General features: G+C 38.4%; 1 protein-coding gene across 1 annotated transcript; it reads left to right on the forward strand.

The window, feature by feature from the left end:
* Positions 1-24: 24 nt before the first annotated feature.
* CRLF2 (cytokine receptor like factor 2) lies at positions 25-16,248 on the forward strand. Its single transcript, XM_061366569.1, has 8 exons — positions 25-200; positions 5,747-5,858; positions 6,609-6,781; positions 8,317-8,456; positions 9,129-9,291; positions 10,963-11,077; positions 12,134-12,218; positions 14,767-16,248. The coding sequence occupies exons 1-8, from the start codon at positions 125-127 to the stop codon at positions 15,037-15,039; spliced, it is 1,137 nt and encodes a 378-aa protein (XP_061222553.1). The 5' UTR covers positions 25-124; the 3' UTR covers positions 15,040-16,248.
* The last annotated feature ends 3,105 nt before the right edge of the window (positions 16,249-19,353 follow it).

The following is a 19,353-nucleotide window of genomic DNA, read 5'->3' on the forward strand; positions in this document are numbered from 1 at the left end:
ATTGTTTTATTTCCTGCAGTCATTTCCTCTAGTTCCCTGCAGCCTCTGGTATAAAGTAATCAAATAGTAAAGTCCAGAGATTACAATTACTCATCTCTTCATCACCTGTTGTGTAATTCCAACCATGAGACTCATCTTTCAAGCATGTACAATGCTCTTCACACTGGGCAACCTGGTGGCTTCTCAGTCACAATCTCCTGGTAAGTTTAAATCCCCAGATATTTATTTAAGAAATTGATATATTAGTTAAAAATATTTCTGTGCATACTTTACCTCATATGTTACAATATTAAGTAATTTATTTGATGAAAAGAATCCACTAAACAGAAGTCGATATCCAGCAGAGATAGACGAAAGTAGATTCTTAAAAAATCCCAATAACAATGATGATAATGACAGATTTCTATGAAGTTTCTAATTAAAAATCAGGGCAGAACATGCTTAACTTGTGTCTGTTCTTTAAGTAAGACTGCTTACTGTTGAAGGCATAGGTTATAACAAAATAGACTGTCAAAAAAAGACTAGCCTTCACATTGAACAAAGATGGGTAAGACAGATTCCAGGTAAGACTTCAGTGCTTAGTATTCTGGAAGAATTAACACACTGGCAAAATATCCAGCAATATATTGCACTTAAAAAGCATCAAGACAAAAAAATAATTGAACACTAAATTAATAAAAACATTAAACCCCAAAATATTTCATATGCTGGTCTGCAATGCCATTATTTACAGTTTGCCAAAGATAAATGGATTATTACAGAAATCATAAAGCCCAACACATAGACCGATAATCTAATATTCACTCATGTTAATTTTCTACAAATTCCCTGTCATTCATTTTATGAAGAGAAAGAAGTACTTTAAAGTTAAGCCCTCATCTTATCAACCTATAATCAGCTCTCTGTTCTGCTCTACATACAGTAAATACTGTTTCTGGCAATGAAACACCACCTGATTTTCCAGTGTTAATTGCCCTTGTGAGTCACTGGCTTTCTTGTGACAGGACATGACTCTTTGCTGTCCTGAGATGGCAACCACCTACAGGCATGTTGTACTGGTGGCATGACTTTGTGGAACAAAAGTTGAAACTTACAGTTTTGATGCTTGTTAAAGTGTTGTCATACCTAGCAATGGTCAGCGATCCTCTGAAAAAAACCCCACTCAGTTTGATGGGTTTTAAGGACATAAAGTTGTACACTATAAGGATTATGCCTTGTCTCAAAATGTCTATAAAAAATTGTCTTGCTGTCTTGTTCCTTTTCTTGAAAAGATGTCTTCTATTCAGTCTGTCCTGTGCATTTGAGTCAACAGTCTTGTGTGCAAAGAATTCCTCTTTGACTTACATGTGTTCCTATTAATGAAATGAATCTGTTCTGATAGACCAGTAGTATTAAGGGTAACCAAAGACTGTAAGCTCAAATCTAGGTCTTGCTTTCCAGTAGTTTCTGTACGGTGTGCATCGATATGTGGAAGTTCAACATGTGGTTACTTATCAAGTTTCCTTAGTGTTAGGAAATCAGAAGTGGTTTTTCTTCTTTGTTGTGCTCAATGAGGTTGCAACTGTTCCAGTACATGTATGTTCCATTCTGTTATCTTTGCAGATTAATATTCTGCCCCTCTTTTTTCTCTTTTTTGTTCTGTTCCATGACATTCTACCTTTTTACTATGCTCACCCTCAATAGTATTTTTTATCAGTAATAAACTGTGAAAAGTGGCTTGGAGGTGGAATGTACTTGCTCATATTCTTGCTCATGGTTGTGTCTGCATAAATTTTTGTTCAAGGAAATTTCTTCTTTTCCCCCTGTAAAAGTACTTTCTCCATACACCATAGTAGTATTTTCTACATGTCTGTCTGGAGAAGAGCCCAGCAGTGCTTGTGAGGTTAAAATCTTTTGTGGAGCCCTTCCAGTCCCAGTCTGATTTTACCAAAGATGTGGACTTGGATAATTCTTCCTGAAGCTCATGCTCCAGAGTACTGGTATGTGTGCTACAACACTGCAGCATACTGCATACCTAGACACACTTGCAGGTTTTATTTCTCAGACACAAAGTTGCTGCCGCACCTCATTAGCCAGGGACTGCCTATTCATAATATTTTTGACCTTTCCATCTACCCATTATCATAAGACAATGAATAATGATGAATGTGTTAGTTTGGTCTATTGTGTGCTATAGGATCATGAATAGAAGAATGTTTTAAATAATTACAATTATTAAGGAGCTGCTGGCACATTAACTGGGAACCATCTATGGTGTTAAAGGTGCATTAATAAAAACTTAATTTTATTTCTCTCAGTCTCCTTCCATTAAGCAAATATATGAATGATCCTGACTCTAGAAGTATAGGTGTATAGACGCTTCAAAAAAGTGAAAAAAATAAAGGAAAGGAAACTAACCACCTTTCAGTTAAAGGCAAAAGAAAGATCATCAGAAAAAAAATACCCTATTTCAGATAACCTCTACATACCCTCAGAGGACTTGATGCCAACTGCATCCAAACTTTTAAAATCTCACTTGGGCTATGCACTTTTCCATGTAGAAATGTCAATTGTGCAACCACATACACGCTATGAGTTGAAAAGAAGCATGAAAATGTTTACTGAAAATTTATACAAAACACAACTCATACTACATTCAAAACGGCTACAAAACATGAAATTAGAAAGCACAGTAGCAAACTGATTTGACTAGAGCTCTAGAAACACAGTCTTTAAAAAGACTGGTAAAGCCTCTTCTGTCCTACACAGTTAATTCTGTTAAAAACTGATTTAATATGAAGTTTTTAAAAACTAGAGCACAGAAGCGAATATATATTTAGATTATTACAATTTCTGTTTTATTTCTATTAAGTGGTTCTATTTATTATTAAAGTATTTCATAATGGATTAGCTTCCATTTTAGTACATAACTGCAGTTGCTGGAACTTATATTTAAATGCTAAAATCACAGAGTTTCAATTCATAATATGTAAGGCTCTTACATATTATGTAATCCTAGATCCTAGAAAGATTTATATGTGTTCTTAAGCTGATGTGCTCTGAGTAATCCTGCTCAAGTCAAGTGGACTGCTCATAGTGTGCAGAGTCCACCAGTACATCACTGCAGGCCTGGAGCCAAACTGATATTCTTCCCTGCTATTCAAAAAATATACATTGCCAAACCCAGGATCTACTGTGCATCTCTGAATTGCAGCATCTAAGAAGTAGTACAAAGCCATCATACCATGAGTGAAAAAAAAAAAAATGAGTGTTGTCCAAGGTTCAGAATGCAGTTGTGACTTTTGTTTCCTTCCAACAGACCAGTCAGATCAGACCCTTAGGTTTTATGGAATGTCTGCTCCTTAGTGTGTGGAAATTCTGTGTGGTCCCTCTGGATTCCTTATTATTCACCTTTAGAGCCAAACACTCATTGCAAGTTTGAAGAGATCAAACACCCCATTAAAGGAACTTTGTGGGATTCTAGGTTTTGATGCTTGTCTTCTTTTTGCACTAGAATTGAGGGTAAATATGGCACCCTGAAAAAGGACTTCAAAATTTGGCCTATAAAGAGAGGGAAGAGAGGATTATCACTTTACCAAAATCTTTACTTTCTCTGCTGTCAGTGTCAGAGTTGTGGGATACATAGTCACAGTTTCAAGGAGCTTCCCAAGCACACAGCACCTGAGAAGCAAACTCGGTGTAAATATTGGCACCATTGTTTTCCTCAGGTGTATTAAGAAAATAAATAGAATCATGAGCAAATTCTGTGTGCTCTCTCTCACAGTTAATGAGCCGGTGCTGTGTTAATTCCACCACTTTACCTATAAATACAGTTTACCAAAAAAAAAAAAAAAAAAAGAGTTATTTATAGTGCCCAGTAAGAGAAAGTTCATGGAGAAGGGCTAAGCAGTACAATATTATTTTACCACACTGAAATTGGAGTAATAAATCATAACTCACATATCATTGCAGTATTTCACTCCTGGAGGGATTCAAATAACACTTTTCCTCTCCTTTCTTCTCTTTAGTGGTGTTGCCTACCTAGGTTATAAATACCCTTTTTCCTTTTCCTCCTTTTTTTCTGTACCTGTACAGCCCTCTTGACCAAATTGACCGAACACCTTAGAGCAATTATGGCACTTTTTCATGGTAAATTCTACAAGATCTTCCCAAACATTTATTAAACATTTGACATCTGCAAGCACCTACTCTTCACCAGTAAAGTTACCTGTTTTCTTTACAATTCCCTTCAGACTTTAGGTACTAGCAGCCCTACAGTACTGAGCAACCTGAGACCAATGTTGTAATATAAACCCACCCCACACCACTTAACACTAGAAATTGGTGCAAGTGGATCTTTCACATCCTGGGAAAACTGCTGCAACCTCACAGCTGGAGAACAATGGGCAAACACTGCATGTGGAGCCCACCCTCCAAAAAATCAGAAAACTCACTGCTGTGTTTTTCAGTGGGGCTGCCCAGGTGTCAAGTCCAAGTAAGAGTTTTGAGTTGTCACCCTTCACCTGGTAAGGGTTCTGAATTAGACAGATTAGCCTGGATTAATTGGCTATGACTCAATTACTGCTATGGGCACAGCGGACCTGACTTAGAGAAATTAATCTATTGCCAGTCAATTCAGAGTAGGGTAATGAGAAATAAAACCAAACCTTAAAACACCTTCTCGCACTCCTGCCTTCTTCCTGGGCTTTATTATTCCGAATTCCCTCCCTTCTTCCCACAAGCAGCACAGGAGGATGGGGAATAGGGGTTGTGGTCAGTTCATCACACATCATCTCTGATGCACCTTCCTCCATAGGGAAGGACTCCTCGCACTCTTACCATGCTCCATCGTGCAGTTCCTCCCATGGGAGACAGTCCCCCATCAACTTCTCCAACATGAGTCTTTACAAGCTGCTCCAGTGTGGGTCCCTTCCATGAGTGCAGTCCTTCAGGAACAGACTGCTCCAGCGTGGGTCACAAGTCCTGCCAGGAGCCTGCTGCATCGTGGGCTCTTCTCTCCATGGGGCCACAGCTCCTTCCAGGAGCCTGCTAAAAGCACGGGCTTCCCATCCGGTCACAGCCTCTTTTGGGCATCCACCTGCTGTGGCATGGAGCTCTTCACAGGCTGCAGGTGAAATCTGCTCCACCGTGGACCTCCATGGCTGCAGGGCATAGCCTGCCTTGCCATAGTCTGCACCATGGTCTGCATCATGGTCTGCGGAAGGATCTCTGTTCCGGCACCTGGAGCACCTCCTCCCCTCCTTCTGCACTGACCTGGGTGTCTGCAGGGCTGTTTCACTCATTCTAACTCCTCTCTCCGGGTACAGCTGCTCCTGTGCAGTAACTCTTTTCCCCCTTCTTAAATACGTTATCCCAGATGCACTACCACCATCACTGATGGGCTCAGTCTTGGCCAGAGACAGGACCATCTTGAAGCTGTCTGGTGTTGGCTGTACTGGACACAGGGGAAACTTCTGGTGGCTTCTCACAGAAGCTACCCTAGTAGACCCCCTGCTACCAAAACTTGGCCATGCAAACACAATAAACTGTGTGTGCTTTCATTTTGCTATTTTGAGATTCTAATTTTAATGTCTCTAGGTTATTTTACTCTCTTTCCTTGCATTTTAGTTATTCTTATGTCTTCTTATTTTATGATCATCTGAGTCTATTGCATACATATCTTTGAAATACTGATTGCCTACCAATGTCAAGGAATGCTCATTCAAACAGGATCTGAAATCATACTCTCTGTTAATATCATGGGTAGGTTGGAAAAATGCGATCAGCACCACAATAATCAACTTCAATAATGAGAAGATGCAGATCACATGGGCAGCAAGAGAACTATTTCCTGGAGAGAATGTGTCATTTTCTTACACGTGAGTATTTGTAATACCTGTTCTTCTCTTCTTAAAGTATTTACTTTGGTAAGCTGAAATATTTAAGTACATTTGACTCTTCTGCGATTTGTACCTGAAAATGTTTTTAACATTTGATAATCATCCAGTATGAAACTTGTTCATCTTCACAACCTGCTACAGCAGTGTGCAAGTAAATAAGCCTGCTGAATAGCCAGTCACAGCAGACACTATATGAAAGATTTGACCCTCTCCTGTCAGTGTACTAAATGCTTATGCTAATTACACTATTGAAAGTGTTTTTTTCATATATGTGCATATTTTTCTTATTAACTGACTACCTTAATGACTAATAGAAATTTAATGTTTTTGTTTAAGATAGTCACAGAGCGTGATCTTCAGTTTTTTTTCTGGCTACTATACGTGAAAGAACTTTTAACAGTACAGTCTTGGAAACAGGGTCACGAAAGCATCTGTTTGAGCAAGTCATTCTCTTTTTTAGAAAATGAAGGAAACTTGATTATTTTAAACTGCATAGAAACCCAGGGCTGGAAAGTCAATGAGGTTTGGCTAATGGATTCCCTCGCACTACTATGAAATTTGCTACTTCAAGAAACTCCATGTGCAGACTTCCCTTGATAGCAGCATTTGAAAAAAAAAAAAAGAAAAGAAGAAAGAAAAGAAAGAAAAGAAAAAGAAAGAATAACAAAAAGGAATTAACTTGTGTTAACTGAAAGAGTGTTCCATTCACCAATATTATTTCATTCATAGATTTGATGAAAGCAAGTACAAAGTTTGGAAACCATGTCCCACATATTTATTGGATCAAGATTATAATTCTGGATGTCTTTTTAAGACAGAAGGACCCACCCTTGCCATCTCTATCAGGAATAACAATGGAAGTGAAGAGCTTTTTTCTAAAAGACTAAAATCTGAGTTTTATAGTAAGTGTATAAATCACAACTACTTTTGTAATCCTAGTGTCTTCACTGATTCTCTAGTTGTCCTTAATTTGAGGAGAAATCAGTTATACTGGTGTACAAAATATTCTTAGTGTGTGCGGCAAAATAAACTATAGCTATTTCATACTGATTTTCATCCCTTGGGGTCACTAGTAGTTACTCAGACCTGTATGTAGCTGCAGCTAAATGAGATGATACAGTCAGATTTGTCCCAAAGCACAGTTTAAAAATCAGACTGAAAATACTGAAATATATGGGTGTGACTCTAGTCCAGGCCTGCTCAGTATTCCATAAGGAAAATGAATAAAATTAAATAGTTTCTTGTTTTAGTTCTGTGTGATCTCATATTTTCAATTTTATTTTTTTTCATCTTCCATGTGATGCGAGGCAGCAAACTACTTATTATTGAAGAGGCTGTCATAAAACCACCATCAGATGTCAACAAGAGTCACTGTGCTAGAGTCTGACAGAATAAAAGACATCCTTCTACTAGTAGAGAGATGATGTTCCTGTTTTTCCCACCCCCAAATACATATTTTGCATCTAGCATGAGATTAGTTTGTCAAAATCTTGTGGAATTTCACGTAATTACAGCATTTATAGTGGAAAAACTTTTATCTGAAAAAATAATCCAGAAAATATACAATGTATCATTATCTGGAAAAAAATCCATGTACATTATTAGCATTTATTAATAATGTTTTAGCAAAAGGGATGAAACAAAAACCTGTCATGGTATCTAACTTTGAGAATGTTTTTGGATCTCATAATTTTACCAATATCTGACAAATTATGGAAAGCTGCAGCCTGATCCTCAAATTTTGTATATTAAACATGCACTGATAGGAAAATGAATTTCAGAAGGGTTAGGTAACAAACCACAAATATCACTTCAGTCTTTAAATTAGGAAGGCAGAATTTTTGTAATACAAAAAAGCAACTAGAAGGATTGAGAGAAAAGCTAACATTCTTCTCACCTTTTTATTTTCTGCTACTGAAGGTTACAAGCTTCATAGATCAAAAAATTGCATGCATTTTGGCTCATCCAAAATAGTGAGGGGTATATTCAGTTGTGCACAGATAGGCACCCAGTGCTTTTTCAGATGCCAGACTGTATCCTACATAGCCTCCAGCATCTGCACAACTGTGTCTTGTAGATTTTATGGTACTGAATTTGTCAGTCCTTTTCCAGTGAGGAAGTCTCTTTCTTCCTCTTGGATTGCAGGGAGTATGAGGAGATTATAGCTCTTCCTTAAGTATGTGCAGTAGATTCGTGACATGAAATAGTGTCTACCTTTGAATGGTGACACCTTGAACTGTGAGCTGTGTCACCATGTCAAATTCCATTTTGATGTTTAATAAGCAGGTGAGCTACAAAAATGCGTCCTCCAAGAAGAAAGACCACCTTGTTCACTTAGTACTTAGAAACATCAGGACAAGGAAAGAGTAACAATAATTTTAACTATAAAATACTTCTTTTTAAGAGACTATAGCAAAATTTGTTTCTCTCTTCTTAGTAAAGCCCAATCGACCAGAAAATGTGACCTTCTTCTGGAATGATGACACCGTTACTGTAAGCTGTAATAAACCAGCGAGAGCTGTGAAGTGCTTGAGACTTGAGCTTCAATACAAAAGCAAGTTTGACAAACAGTGGCAAGTGAGTTGGATATGACATTTTTAATCAACATTGGAAGGGAAGTAACATCTCCAGAGAATGTAAAATAGAGTTGTTTTGAAATTGTTCTCCAATCCTATACTTTGAAATATTACTGGTAGTAGAAAACAGTTGGATTTTTAAGAGCCTGGATATGTGTCCTGCCAGAAATAATTTATTTTTTGAGTTATATCTTGTTACCCAAAGAGATGAGGACAATCTAAGGAAAGGTTATACATTCAGAATTGAAGATCTTTTGGAAGAAAAGCAGGATGCAGAGTAGAGAAAATAACAAATAGAATGAAAGAAAAGAGATGACATGGAATTTTTATTTATTCAGAAATTAGCTGTTAAGTATTTCAAATATTATTTAACTGACTTAAGCTTTCCATTCTTAAATATAACTTGTAAATATTTTATGAATTGAAGTGTCTTTGCATATTGTAAATATGCAACTGTAACAGTGCACTTAGTAATAATTGTTGGATTGCAACTCAGTATCAGACCATAAGGAATGGATATGAATAGTGAAGAGTCAGACAAGGAACAGAATTTCTCAAAACTCTTGAGTAAAAATTATTCTGAGGTTTTGGGTTGACCTATCCTTTATCCTAGCTGTGACCATGTGCACCATCTTGAAAACCAGAATTAATGATGATACACCTTCCTTCTCAGTCCAGAACTTCTAAGTGTTGCACTGTTGAAGAGCAAGGCTTTGATTCAAGAAAATGCTATTCTTTCCGGGTCAGACTGAAGAGGCTAGTACCCTACTGCAACGTAGTTAATTACAGCAGTGACTGGGAAGCAGAAACATTTTGGATGAATGGCACCTTGCTAGGTAACAGCTGTGCTACATTCATATATTGTCTAAGTACAAATGGGGAAGGGGTGACTGCAGGCTGGGATGCTGGGAACATACTTCAAATTAATGTTGCATCTTTTGTTATTGAAGAAAGTTCATGCAGATGTCAAAATGCCCATGTTTAAGTCATGTCCATTTTGATCTTGACGACCCATAGCACACTCGATTTATGCCATAATCAGCAAAGTTGAGTATCATCTGTGTTAACAATAGTGTCTAGGGTTCACCAATGACATAGATGTGATGCATGGTGTGTGTGTTGGGTGTCCACATAAGATATGTAAATATCAAACCTGAACCATAAGAAAGCCCTTGAAGCCCCAGTTTGAAGTCAGTTTGTTTTGAAAATACATCCAGTTAAACTATAGGACCAGAGGTCATGGAAGTCTGATGCTCATAGGTGCAAATTCATGTCATATCAGCTAAGAACAAAATGCCACCCACTAGGCTTTATCAAAACTACCAGGTGTTCAGTGTACCCAGGTCTGTGTTCTCAAAGATGCAGTGGGCTATTACTCAGCTGAAGAAAATCTGTATACACAAGCTGGGATGAAATCTTAAGTACACATGTTCTGTGAACTAGTAGTAGGCACAATGCTGACCTGCAGAGAGACGTCTTTCACCATGCAAATGGTGAACCTGCAAATATGTCTTCCAATGTGGTGAAAACTGCAAGCCAGAAATCAGAAGATGATGTCTCCCTGTGCACCTTCTGAGGGGTGCACACATAAAAGCCCCTAGCAGACTAATTGTTTAGTCATTCTGGGAGCCCCTGGATCTGAAGTGACATTGGCAGAGCCCCTTCACTGAGGCAAGCACTTGAGGACTTTGATGGCTTATTGTTCACCCCAATCTAGCATCAGATGAAGCTCTGAACAAAGCTGGATTCAAGAAATTTCACAGATTCTGAAGACCTTACTTTCTTTGTGGCTCTCTAGCAAGCTTACCAAAACAGGCAGGTAGAACAGGCTGGACAGTTGCTTCTGCATGAATAACCATTTAGTTTTTATAGCATTTATGTGGAAAGCAGGTCAGTAGCAGCAAGTAGAATTTTGAGGTGGCATTACAAAAGCTGCAGGATAAACAATGAGAATGCTGAAAAGTGTACAAATCCATTAATTTTATCTACCTGTGTGCTAAATGTTATCCTGCCACCAGTTACTTTCTGGGCATTGCCACTTGTGGTTTGCTGCCTTTTTGTTTGCTGAGATAGATAGGGGAGATGTTGTTTGTTTGTTTGCTTTATCTTGGGAAATAAGACATTCAGGCTACATGTAAAATCTCACTTGTGAGTCAGTATACGTAATATAGATCTTAGCACAAAGCTGCTTATCACTGTCAATGGAATGTGATGAAGATGTGAGAAATATTCAATTCATTCATAATACACCTACTCCTTGCCTGTGAGCCTGCTCATTTGTCCTGAACCAGGTCAATTTAAACAAAAACACAATTTTCTTCTTTTGCAAGTTTTGGGGAAGGGTGGCTTTTCAGTTTCAATTTAACCATTCAGCTTATCTTGTTTGTTCTTAAAACATTTTATTTCTGTTTTGTTTTGTTTTAAGAACAGTCAATGTTGTATCATGATTAGAAATACTGTTAAAGAAAAAATAACTTTTTCACATACATTTTTGTGATTGTTCTTAGGTTCATGTACTGATGATATGAAACCTCAGTCAAACACAGTAATTGTGTTAAGTTGCATGCTGGCAGTACTTCTGGTGATGCTTATCCTCTTGATTCTTCTGTGTAAATGGCAGAGGTAAATATAATTTTATTGGTTACTAATAAATAACCATGTCATAAAAACAGAGTTATGATCCAGGATCAAGTTTCTTAGCACCAAAATTCTTATCTGATAGATAAAGTCATCATGAAGATGTGGAAATCAGTAGCTTTATTACTATTTGAAGGATAATGTATATTGGCCTTCCAAAAACTAAGCCTTTAAATTTTCAAAAACTGAACGGCTCTGTTGAAAGACAATGTTTCAGGATAAAATTCTGTCTCTTCCATTTAATTATTTCTCTTTTTCAAGAATCTTGTTAAATTCTGAGAAGGCAATAAATTTGGTTACTTCTTATGAACTGGCATTCTTTTGTATAACTTTCATGAGACTCAGTGTCTGCTTGCTGTAGGTTGATGTAAGCTTCAATGCATTCGACTTTAATAAGACTGTATCAATATTTGGATTTGCAGTTGAATGACTGTGTTCAAGTTTAGAATCTGCACTTAAAAAAAAATACCAAATCAAACAAAAAAACAACCGAATAATAAAGAACCCTGCAAGGGCTCCAGGTTTGGCCTTTCTGAGAGAAAAATAAACCAAAAACCAAAAACTCCCTATCTTCAGAGTTGAAAGCATGGTGGACTGCGGTAAACTCTTCAGATCATAAATTGAGGGGTTTTTTTCTCTATAATTCTGTTTCATATTTGAGTTTGTGTTCACTAAGTCAGCCAATACAGCTGGCTTCTGCACCAAGTTCATGTCTAGGGGAATGGGACCAGGGAATGTAAAGCTCTGACTACTGCATGGAGCAGAATTGCTCGTACTAGCTAGTTGGAAATTTGTATAAAGATCAGATTTTACTAGGATGGGGTTGGCTGGAAATCTAGCAGAACAGTCACTCTTAGCCTCATAGTTTTATCACACTGTTGTAATTGCTTTTCACTTTAAAACACATTGAAAAAAACCCAAGCTTAAAGTACTGTCATATAAAATACATTTGTGGCTACAGAAATGTGCTGAATTAGATTTTTGTATGAATGATTACACTACAACAAAAAGTCGATTTGTATTTTATTTTCCTCTTTGCAGGCTTCAGAAGTCAGTCATGCCTTCTGTACCAGACCCAAAACACATATTTGATGATCTCTTCAGTGACCATAATGGAAACTTCCAGGTAAATATTGCCATCCTAGCAAGTCTGTAATCTCTGCAGTGTTGAGAATAATTTAGAAGTATCTACTGATACTTGCTCCGCAAAGAAAACCCACAGTCTCTGACCCAAGAGAAAAGCCCTTCCCCTCATGCGATATCACCAAGAGGATCCACAGAACAAATACCAGAGCTCATACAATCAGTGTAGTGCTGCTTTATGTTTCTGAAGTGCTGTGAGACTTGATGTTGAACTAGCACTGGCACTCATGCCTTTGGAGGCGTGAGTAAGCAGCATCCTCTCTTAGCCACAGAGGTGTATCGGTGTTAAACCTTTAGACACAAAAAGGATGTCGAATGTATGGGCCACAGTTTTTGCTTTCATTTTCTTACTGTTCTTGAGTTCATTACATAGCATATGTGATATATTTTTCTGTATTAAATCACAGTATCACAGTATCACAGTATGTTAGAAATTGGAAGGGACCTCAAAAGATCATCTAGTCCAATCCCCCTGCCGGAGCAGGAACACCTAGATAAGGTTACACAGGAACGTGTCCAGGCGGGTCTTGAATGTCTCCAAAGAAGGAGATTCCACAACCTCCCTGGGCAGCCTGTTCCAGTGTTCCGTCACCCTCACTGAGAAGAAGTTTCTTCTCAGGTTTAAGTGGAACCTCTTGTGTTCCAATTTGTACCCATTTCCCCTTGTCCTTTCATTGTTTGCCACTGAGAAGAGCCTGGCTCCATCCTCGTGACACTCCCCCTTTATATATTTATATACACTAATAAGGTCACCCCTCAATCTCCTCTTCTCCAAACTATAGAGACCCAGCTCCCTCAGTCTTTCCTCATAAGGGAGATGCTCCACTCCCTTAATCATCTTAGTTGCCCTGCGCTGGACTCTCTCCAGCAGGTCCCTGTCCTTCTTAAACTGAGGGGCCCAGAACTGGACACAATATTCCAGATGAGGTCTCACCAGGGCTGAGTAGAGGGGAAGGAGAACCTCTCTCGACCTACTAACCACCCCCCTTCTAATACACCCCAGGATGCCATTGGCCTTCTTGGCCACAAGGGCACAGTGTCGGCTCATGGTCACCCTGTCGTCCACCAGGACCCCCAGGTCCCTCTCCCCTACACTGCTCTCTAACAGGTCGTTCCCCAGCCTATACTGGAACCTGGGGTTGTTCCTGCCCAGATGCAGGACTCTACACTTTCCCTTGTTATATTTCATCAAGTTATTCCCCGCCCAACCCTCCAGCCTGTCCAGGTCTCTCTGGATGGCAGCACAGCCTTCTGGCGTGTCGGCCACCCCTCCCAGCTTAGTGTCATCAGCAAACTTGCTGATAGTACACTCAATTCCCTCATCTAAATCGTTGATGAATATATTAAATAATACTGGTCCCAGTACCGACCCTTGAGGCACTCCACTAGATACAGGCCTCCAACTAGACTCCGCCCCATAGACTACAACTCTCTGGCTTCTCTCCTTCAGCCAGTTCACAGTCCACCTCACTACCCGATCATCCAGACCACACTTCCTCAATTTAGCCGCAAGGATGCTGTGGGAGACCGTGTCAAACGCTTTGCTGAAGTCAAGGTAGACCACATCCACCGCTCTGCCATCATCCATCCACCGTGTTATTTCCTCATAAAAGGCTACGAGATTGGTCAAGCATGACTTCCCCTTGGTGAAGCCATGTTGACTGCCCCTCATAACCCTCTTATCCTTGATATGCCTTAAGATGGCACCAAGGATAAGGTGTTCCATCACTTTCCCAGGAATGGAGGTGAGGCTAACCGGTCTATAGTTACCCGGGTCCTCCTTCTTGCCCTTTTTGAAGACAGGAGTGACATTTGCTTTCCTCCAGTCCTCAGGCACCTCTCCTGTTTCCCAAGACTTGGTAAAGATGATGGAGAGCGGTCTAGGGTAAAGATGATGGAGAGCGGTCTAGCTGCCTTTATCTTAGCTGCCTTTATCTTAATTACTATTAAGTTTCCTCTAAGTAGAGACAGGTCAAATATTTACATTTTTAAACCCAATGACAATATCAGAGAGTAGTAATAATTTTTCAGTGCAAAATGAAACTTTTTATATATAATATAGCTTTAAACTGAAACTGAAGAAGAAAGTATAAAATGCAAATTAATACTGAAGTTTTAATACAGAAATGCTATGTTGCCTAAATCTCTATGTAAGGTCAGTCTTAATTTAGATGAAGTCAGGCATGGGTCAAAGAATGCATGAGTCCACCAAGGAGCAAATGCCAGGTGTTGAACACATTCAAGGTTTCTTGAAGGCCCTGATTAAATATGAAGTTGTATTTAGAGTGGTCTCAACAGCAAGTAAGAGTTTGCATGCATTTGTGGACTCCTGTCTGCTTTCCTGCTAGTCTGCTTTTCTTGTGTCCTACTATATTATATCCTGCTTGTCTATATTGATTCCTTTTAATCTTCTTCATTATGGCTTATCTTGTAAAGGTGCCATAACTAAAGGAAAATCAGTGTCTGTGCAACCATTTCTCTTTTGATTGATATCTCAGTCCCTGCCAACATCAACATTTTCATTTTCCTAGGAATGGATAGACAAAACCAATCATGCAGTGGTGCAAACCAAGCTAGAATATGAAGAGCCAGAGTGCATCACTGAGGCAGAAAGCCCACAAGAAGATGAGAAGAAGAGTAACAAACACGAGCCTCTAGAAAAAACCTTCACTTTTTCGGGAGCACCTGAAAGTAATGACCCCAAAGAAGCTCAGATTGCCTGTCTGATGCCGAAGTCCAACACTATAGCATCTTTTGCTGGCTTCCAAATTTTAATGAATGATGACATGTATGTGATGTTATAAAATCCACATAATACAGAAATTATTAGGAAATTACATGAAAGATCCTGATAAGCTTAGGAGTGTGGCTAAATACAAAAAGTTTTCATGAGTAAATTTGCATCAAGAAAGGCTGTACTATCTGGTTTCAGATCTGCACTTTCCAGCACTTAAGATTATTTGGGTAGGGTTAGTGTTTGAAACAAGCTCCTAATAATTTACAGAGTTAAGATTTATTGTTCTAATTGGGGTTTCTTAGACTAAACAGAGCCACATTTTCCTGCGATGGACAGGAGAGAACAAGAGCTCCTCTGTAATATGGTTCACAGAGCCAAGACTCAGTCCTTGTACTTATGAAGTATGTAGAGCAATGCAAACTGAACTGTTATTCTTTCCCAATGAAAGAGAAATAAAGGGATTTTTCTGCTAATGGTCTTTGTCTCATGAAGACCGGACCATAATCTGCTCATTTGCACAGTGATAGGATGCAGTAATTGATAGGATTGCAGTGATAGGATACTCTTTAGACTAGAAGTGCTTGCTTTTGTAAGTTGCTTCTCCCACTGTGATCCCTGTGCTGCACTGCAGGCATCAGAGGTTTTATAAAGAGAAAGAATAAGCCCCATGTCTAAGAACAGAAGGCTGAGGATGTACAGCACCTAATCACATTTTATCCTGCAAGTAGGCAGCTTCTTCCACAACAGCAGGGCTTCATAAGCCTCCTCTGAGATCAGGACCTCAGCATCTTACAGTCTTTGTATGATTAAGCAACTTCTTCTAGAAGGCTAAATTTAATTTTGATGAATATTTATGTTTAATTGAGTTGCATTTATTTAAAATTGGGTTTTAGCGCAATCAGAAGATGTAGACCCAAATTAGCACTTAACATTTGTATTCCACATACTGGACTTTTGTTCTCAAAATATGTTTTTAAGTTTTCTAAAAATACTATCTTTTAAAAATGCTTATTTTTAAATTTTAAATTAAACATACTAATCGATTACATTTTAGAAAAAAATCTTGACTAGTCTGAGTTTCCCTCTATCCTTTAGGTTACATGATAGTTCAATGCAAATTTTGTAAAAAAGTTGAAGTGCTAAAAAATTGATGATATGGGTAAGGTCTTGTAGATATGCTGCGATTATGTGTTAAATCAGCTCCAATTAGTTACCTGTCATTTACCTATTTGTTAATCATTAAATTACTTTATCAGTTGATTAAGCTTTTCCAATTGCATACTTTCATAGACTAATTTACAGTGTACCTTGGAAATTTTATATTATCAAAAAATTATAGCGATGAGTATACTTTTAATTCAGTGCTTAAAACACTTTAACTCCAGAACTCCTTGAGAACAGTAAACAGTAACATGGATCATTAGGTCTCAAAATATGTTTCTAGATGACCCAGTGTTTAAAATCCAGAAATTTTCTGGCCAATAAAATCATAAAATCATGGAATAGTTAGGGTTGGAAAGGACCTCAAGACCATCAAGTTCCAACTCCCCTGCCATGGGCACGGACACCTCACACTAAACATATTATCCAAGGCCTCGTCCAACCTCGCCTTCAACACTGCCAGGGATGGAGCATTCACAGCCTCCCTGGGCAACCTATTCCAGGGCCTCACCACCCTAACAGGAAAGAATTTCCTCCTTATATCCAATTTAAACTTCCCCTGTTTAAGTTTTAACCCATTACCCCTTGTCCTATCACTCCAGTCCCTAATGAAGAGTCCCTCCCCAGCATCCCTATAGGCCCCCTTCAGATACTGGAAGGCTGCTATGAGGTCTCCATATACCTGCAAAACTTAGCTGGAAGGATATTTCAAGCAAATTCCCTAAGATGCTCTAGATATTCCCCCAGATTTGATCGTTCACTAACAAGATTAACATCCTAACAAAGGATTTCCAATAATCCTGAAAATGTTTCTGCCTTTTCCTACGTAGAACAGATGTGTTCAAAATTTTTAGGCCTTTTTTTTACACCTCACGTTTGGAAATATTTTATAAAGATAACCATAAAAAGTTTCAACAGCATTGTAAGAATGCAATGGATTTTGAACTAATTCAAGCTGCATATAATTTGATGAGCAGAAGTTAGCTCAGATGTTCTCATCTGGTATAAATTGGCATTATTGCATAAGAACCAAGTAAGCTACAGTGGTTTACAACAGACAAGAACTTGTTCCAGTAATGGTTCAAACAACAGTGGGAAGTAAAGCCGAGAATGCATTGCTTAGTTACCTCATGTTTGAACCATGCACACATGGTTGGCTACAGAGCTAGCTAGATACCTTAAGTAAACCACTTTCTGTTGAGCAAATACTCTTCTCTCTGAACACAAAATGGTTTAGCATATTTTCCCAAAATTTTACTGTGGAAAAAAAAGAAGAAAGTCATGTTGAAGTGTGCTCTTTAAGAAATGTTCTTGAACTGAAATGTTAGTCATTTGTTTTTAGTACAAACTATTATCTTGTATTATACTTTAGAAAGATTCTTTTTGTGTATGTATATGATATTCACATTATATATATCAGACTAGAAATAAAACAAATACAAACCCCACATAACTCAAATATTTATGTTTAAAACATCCCTTCATGAAGAAAATGAAACACTGGGAATTGTTAAAATGCAAATCAAAGCATTTTTTTCCAGAAACTTCCATTCTTGTCAAATTCTAGAAAAATGTCTACAGAATGATGAAGAGCACAACTTAAGCAGCAAGAAGTGTCCTCTCCCAAATTCTGATGATGATTTTGCCAAACATTGTACAAGAAGACACGAATCAAAGTAGCAAAACTCATTGCTTGTGGGTTTTGGGGAAGCTGGGGGAACCCAAGCATGTCACTGATCTCTACTCTCCTGGCAATGCTGTAGCCAATCTCTGATGAGATGTAGAGCCCACTAGCCCTCAGCCACACCAGGCAGACAATGCTTCCTCAGAAAGGATACCTGGTGCCTATGGCATTCTCTGCCCCAACTCCTGGCATGAGCAGCTGGGAGTCAGCACTCCTAGGCACACTGTGGCTTCGTGCTGAACCACTGCTCAGTGGAAGATCAAGGAAAAGATCAGAGTATGAAAATATGAACCTACATAAAATGTATCTCAAGGGTGGAACAAAATGTCATGATGAAAACACAACTGTATGCTCTCTATACCAAATCTAAGAAGGTTTAAGTGCATCTGACACTTCAGAGAGGAATACTAGCAAGCCAGATAAGTTTGAGAATACAGTTTTCTTTCTGTTATGTTGCATAACCAATCACCCCAACCTCATATCAGGTTTCTCCTTTAGGACATACTGAACCAAATAGTGACCCTATCTTACACAGTCTACAGACTTGCGAAGGTATCACCTCGGACCCAAGCTGTTCAGGAGAGACAGCTGTTTCCAGCAAAACTCTCCTAAGATTGTGACAAAATGAGGCATATTATCTTCCTGTTCAAATAAAAGGCACTTTCTTTACATTATAAAATGAATCTTTCTCATGTATCTTTGCCTGTTGGCCTAATGCTCATTTGACAAGAGAGTGATGGGCAGCTCTATGGCAAAACTCAAGAGCCTTTCCTCCATGTGGTTTACAGAACAGAATAGCAGACTGGTTTTCTGCTTTCAGCTACTGCCACAAACAGTGACGAGTCAGAAAGAGAGCAACCTGAGGCTTTCCTATTCACCCATCTGCCATTTTTCATCACTGTGTCATCATTTTCTGTTCTGACCACTCTCCTCTCCTCTCCTCTTCTCAGAGCAGGTTTCTATAAATGAGCAAATTAAACAGCCAGACAGGAAAGGGCCCGTCCAACTCCCCACAGTGAGAAGAAGGGTACACAGCAAGTTTCACATCTTCCTTCTTTTTTATTCAAAAGTTGTCATGTTCTCCAAAGGTATGAGTTCCTCAGATGCTACAACTTGTTCCTAATTATACCCTACAGAAAGGGAAATATTGTAGGTCTCTTATATGGTAGTTCAGACTAATAGACCTGTATTTTTTCAATAGCACAACAGACTGCATTTATCCCCCATGTGCTAACTATACCAGTACTGAGCCTATTTACCTTGCTAGATGGAACTTCTATACTATTTGCTTTGCTTTTGATGTCTGAATTTCAGTGAGAGGAAGAATAGGAGGATATCACATGGGTTTTTTTAAACAAGTAACAGGATATATTGAAGCCAGTCTGGCAACTTCTACTTTCCATCTTTTTTCTTTTTTCTTTTCTTTTTTTTTTTTGTTGTTTCTGTTTTTTCTTTTTTTTTTTTTTTCAATTGCATTTATGTTTTTCAATTTACTTGGAAATATGTTTTACATAATTGTCAGATGATTAGTTTTGA

The sequence above is a fragment of the Neopsephotus bourkii genome, unplaced genomic scaffold, assembly GCF_033783945.1.
Source record: "Neopsephotus bourkii isolate Nb327-2 ecotype Australia unplaced genomic scaffold, CSIRO-AGI_Nbou_v1 NB_1346, whole genome shotgun sequence".
Lineage (NCBI taxonomy): Eukaryota > Metazoa > Chordata > Aves > Psittaciformes > Psittacidae > Neopsephotus > Neopsephotus bourkii.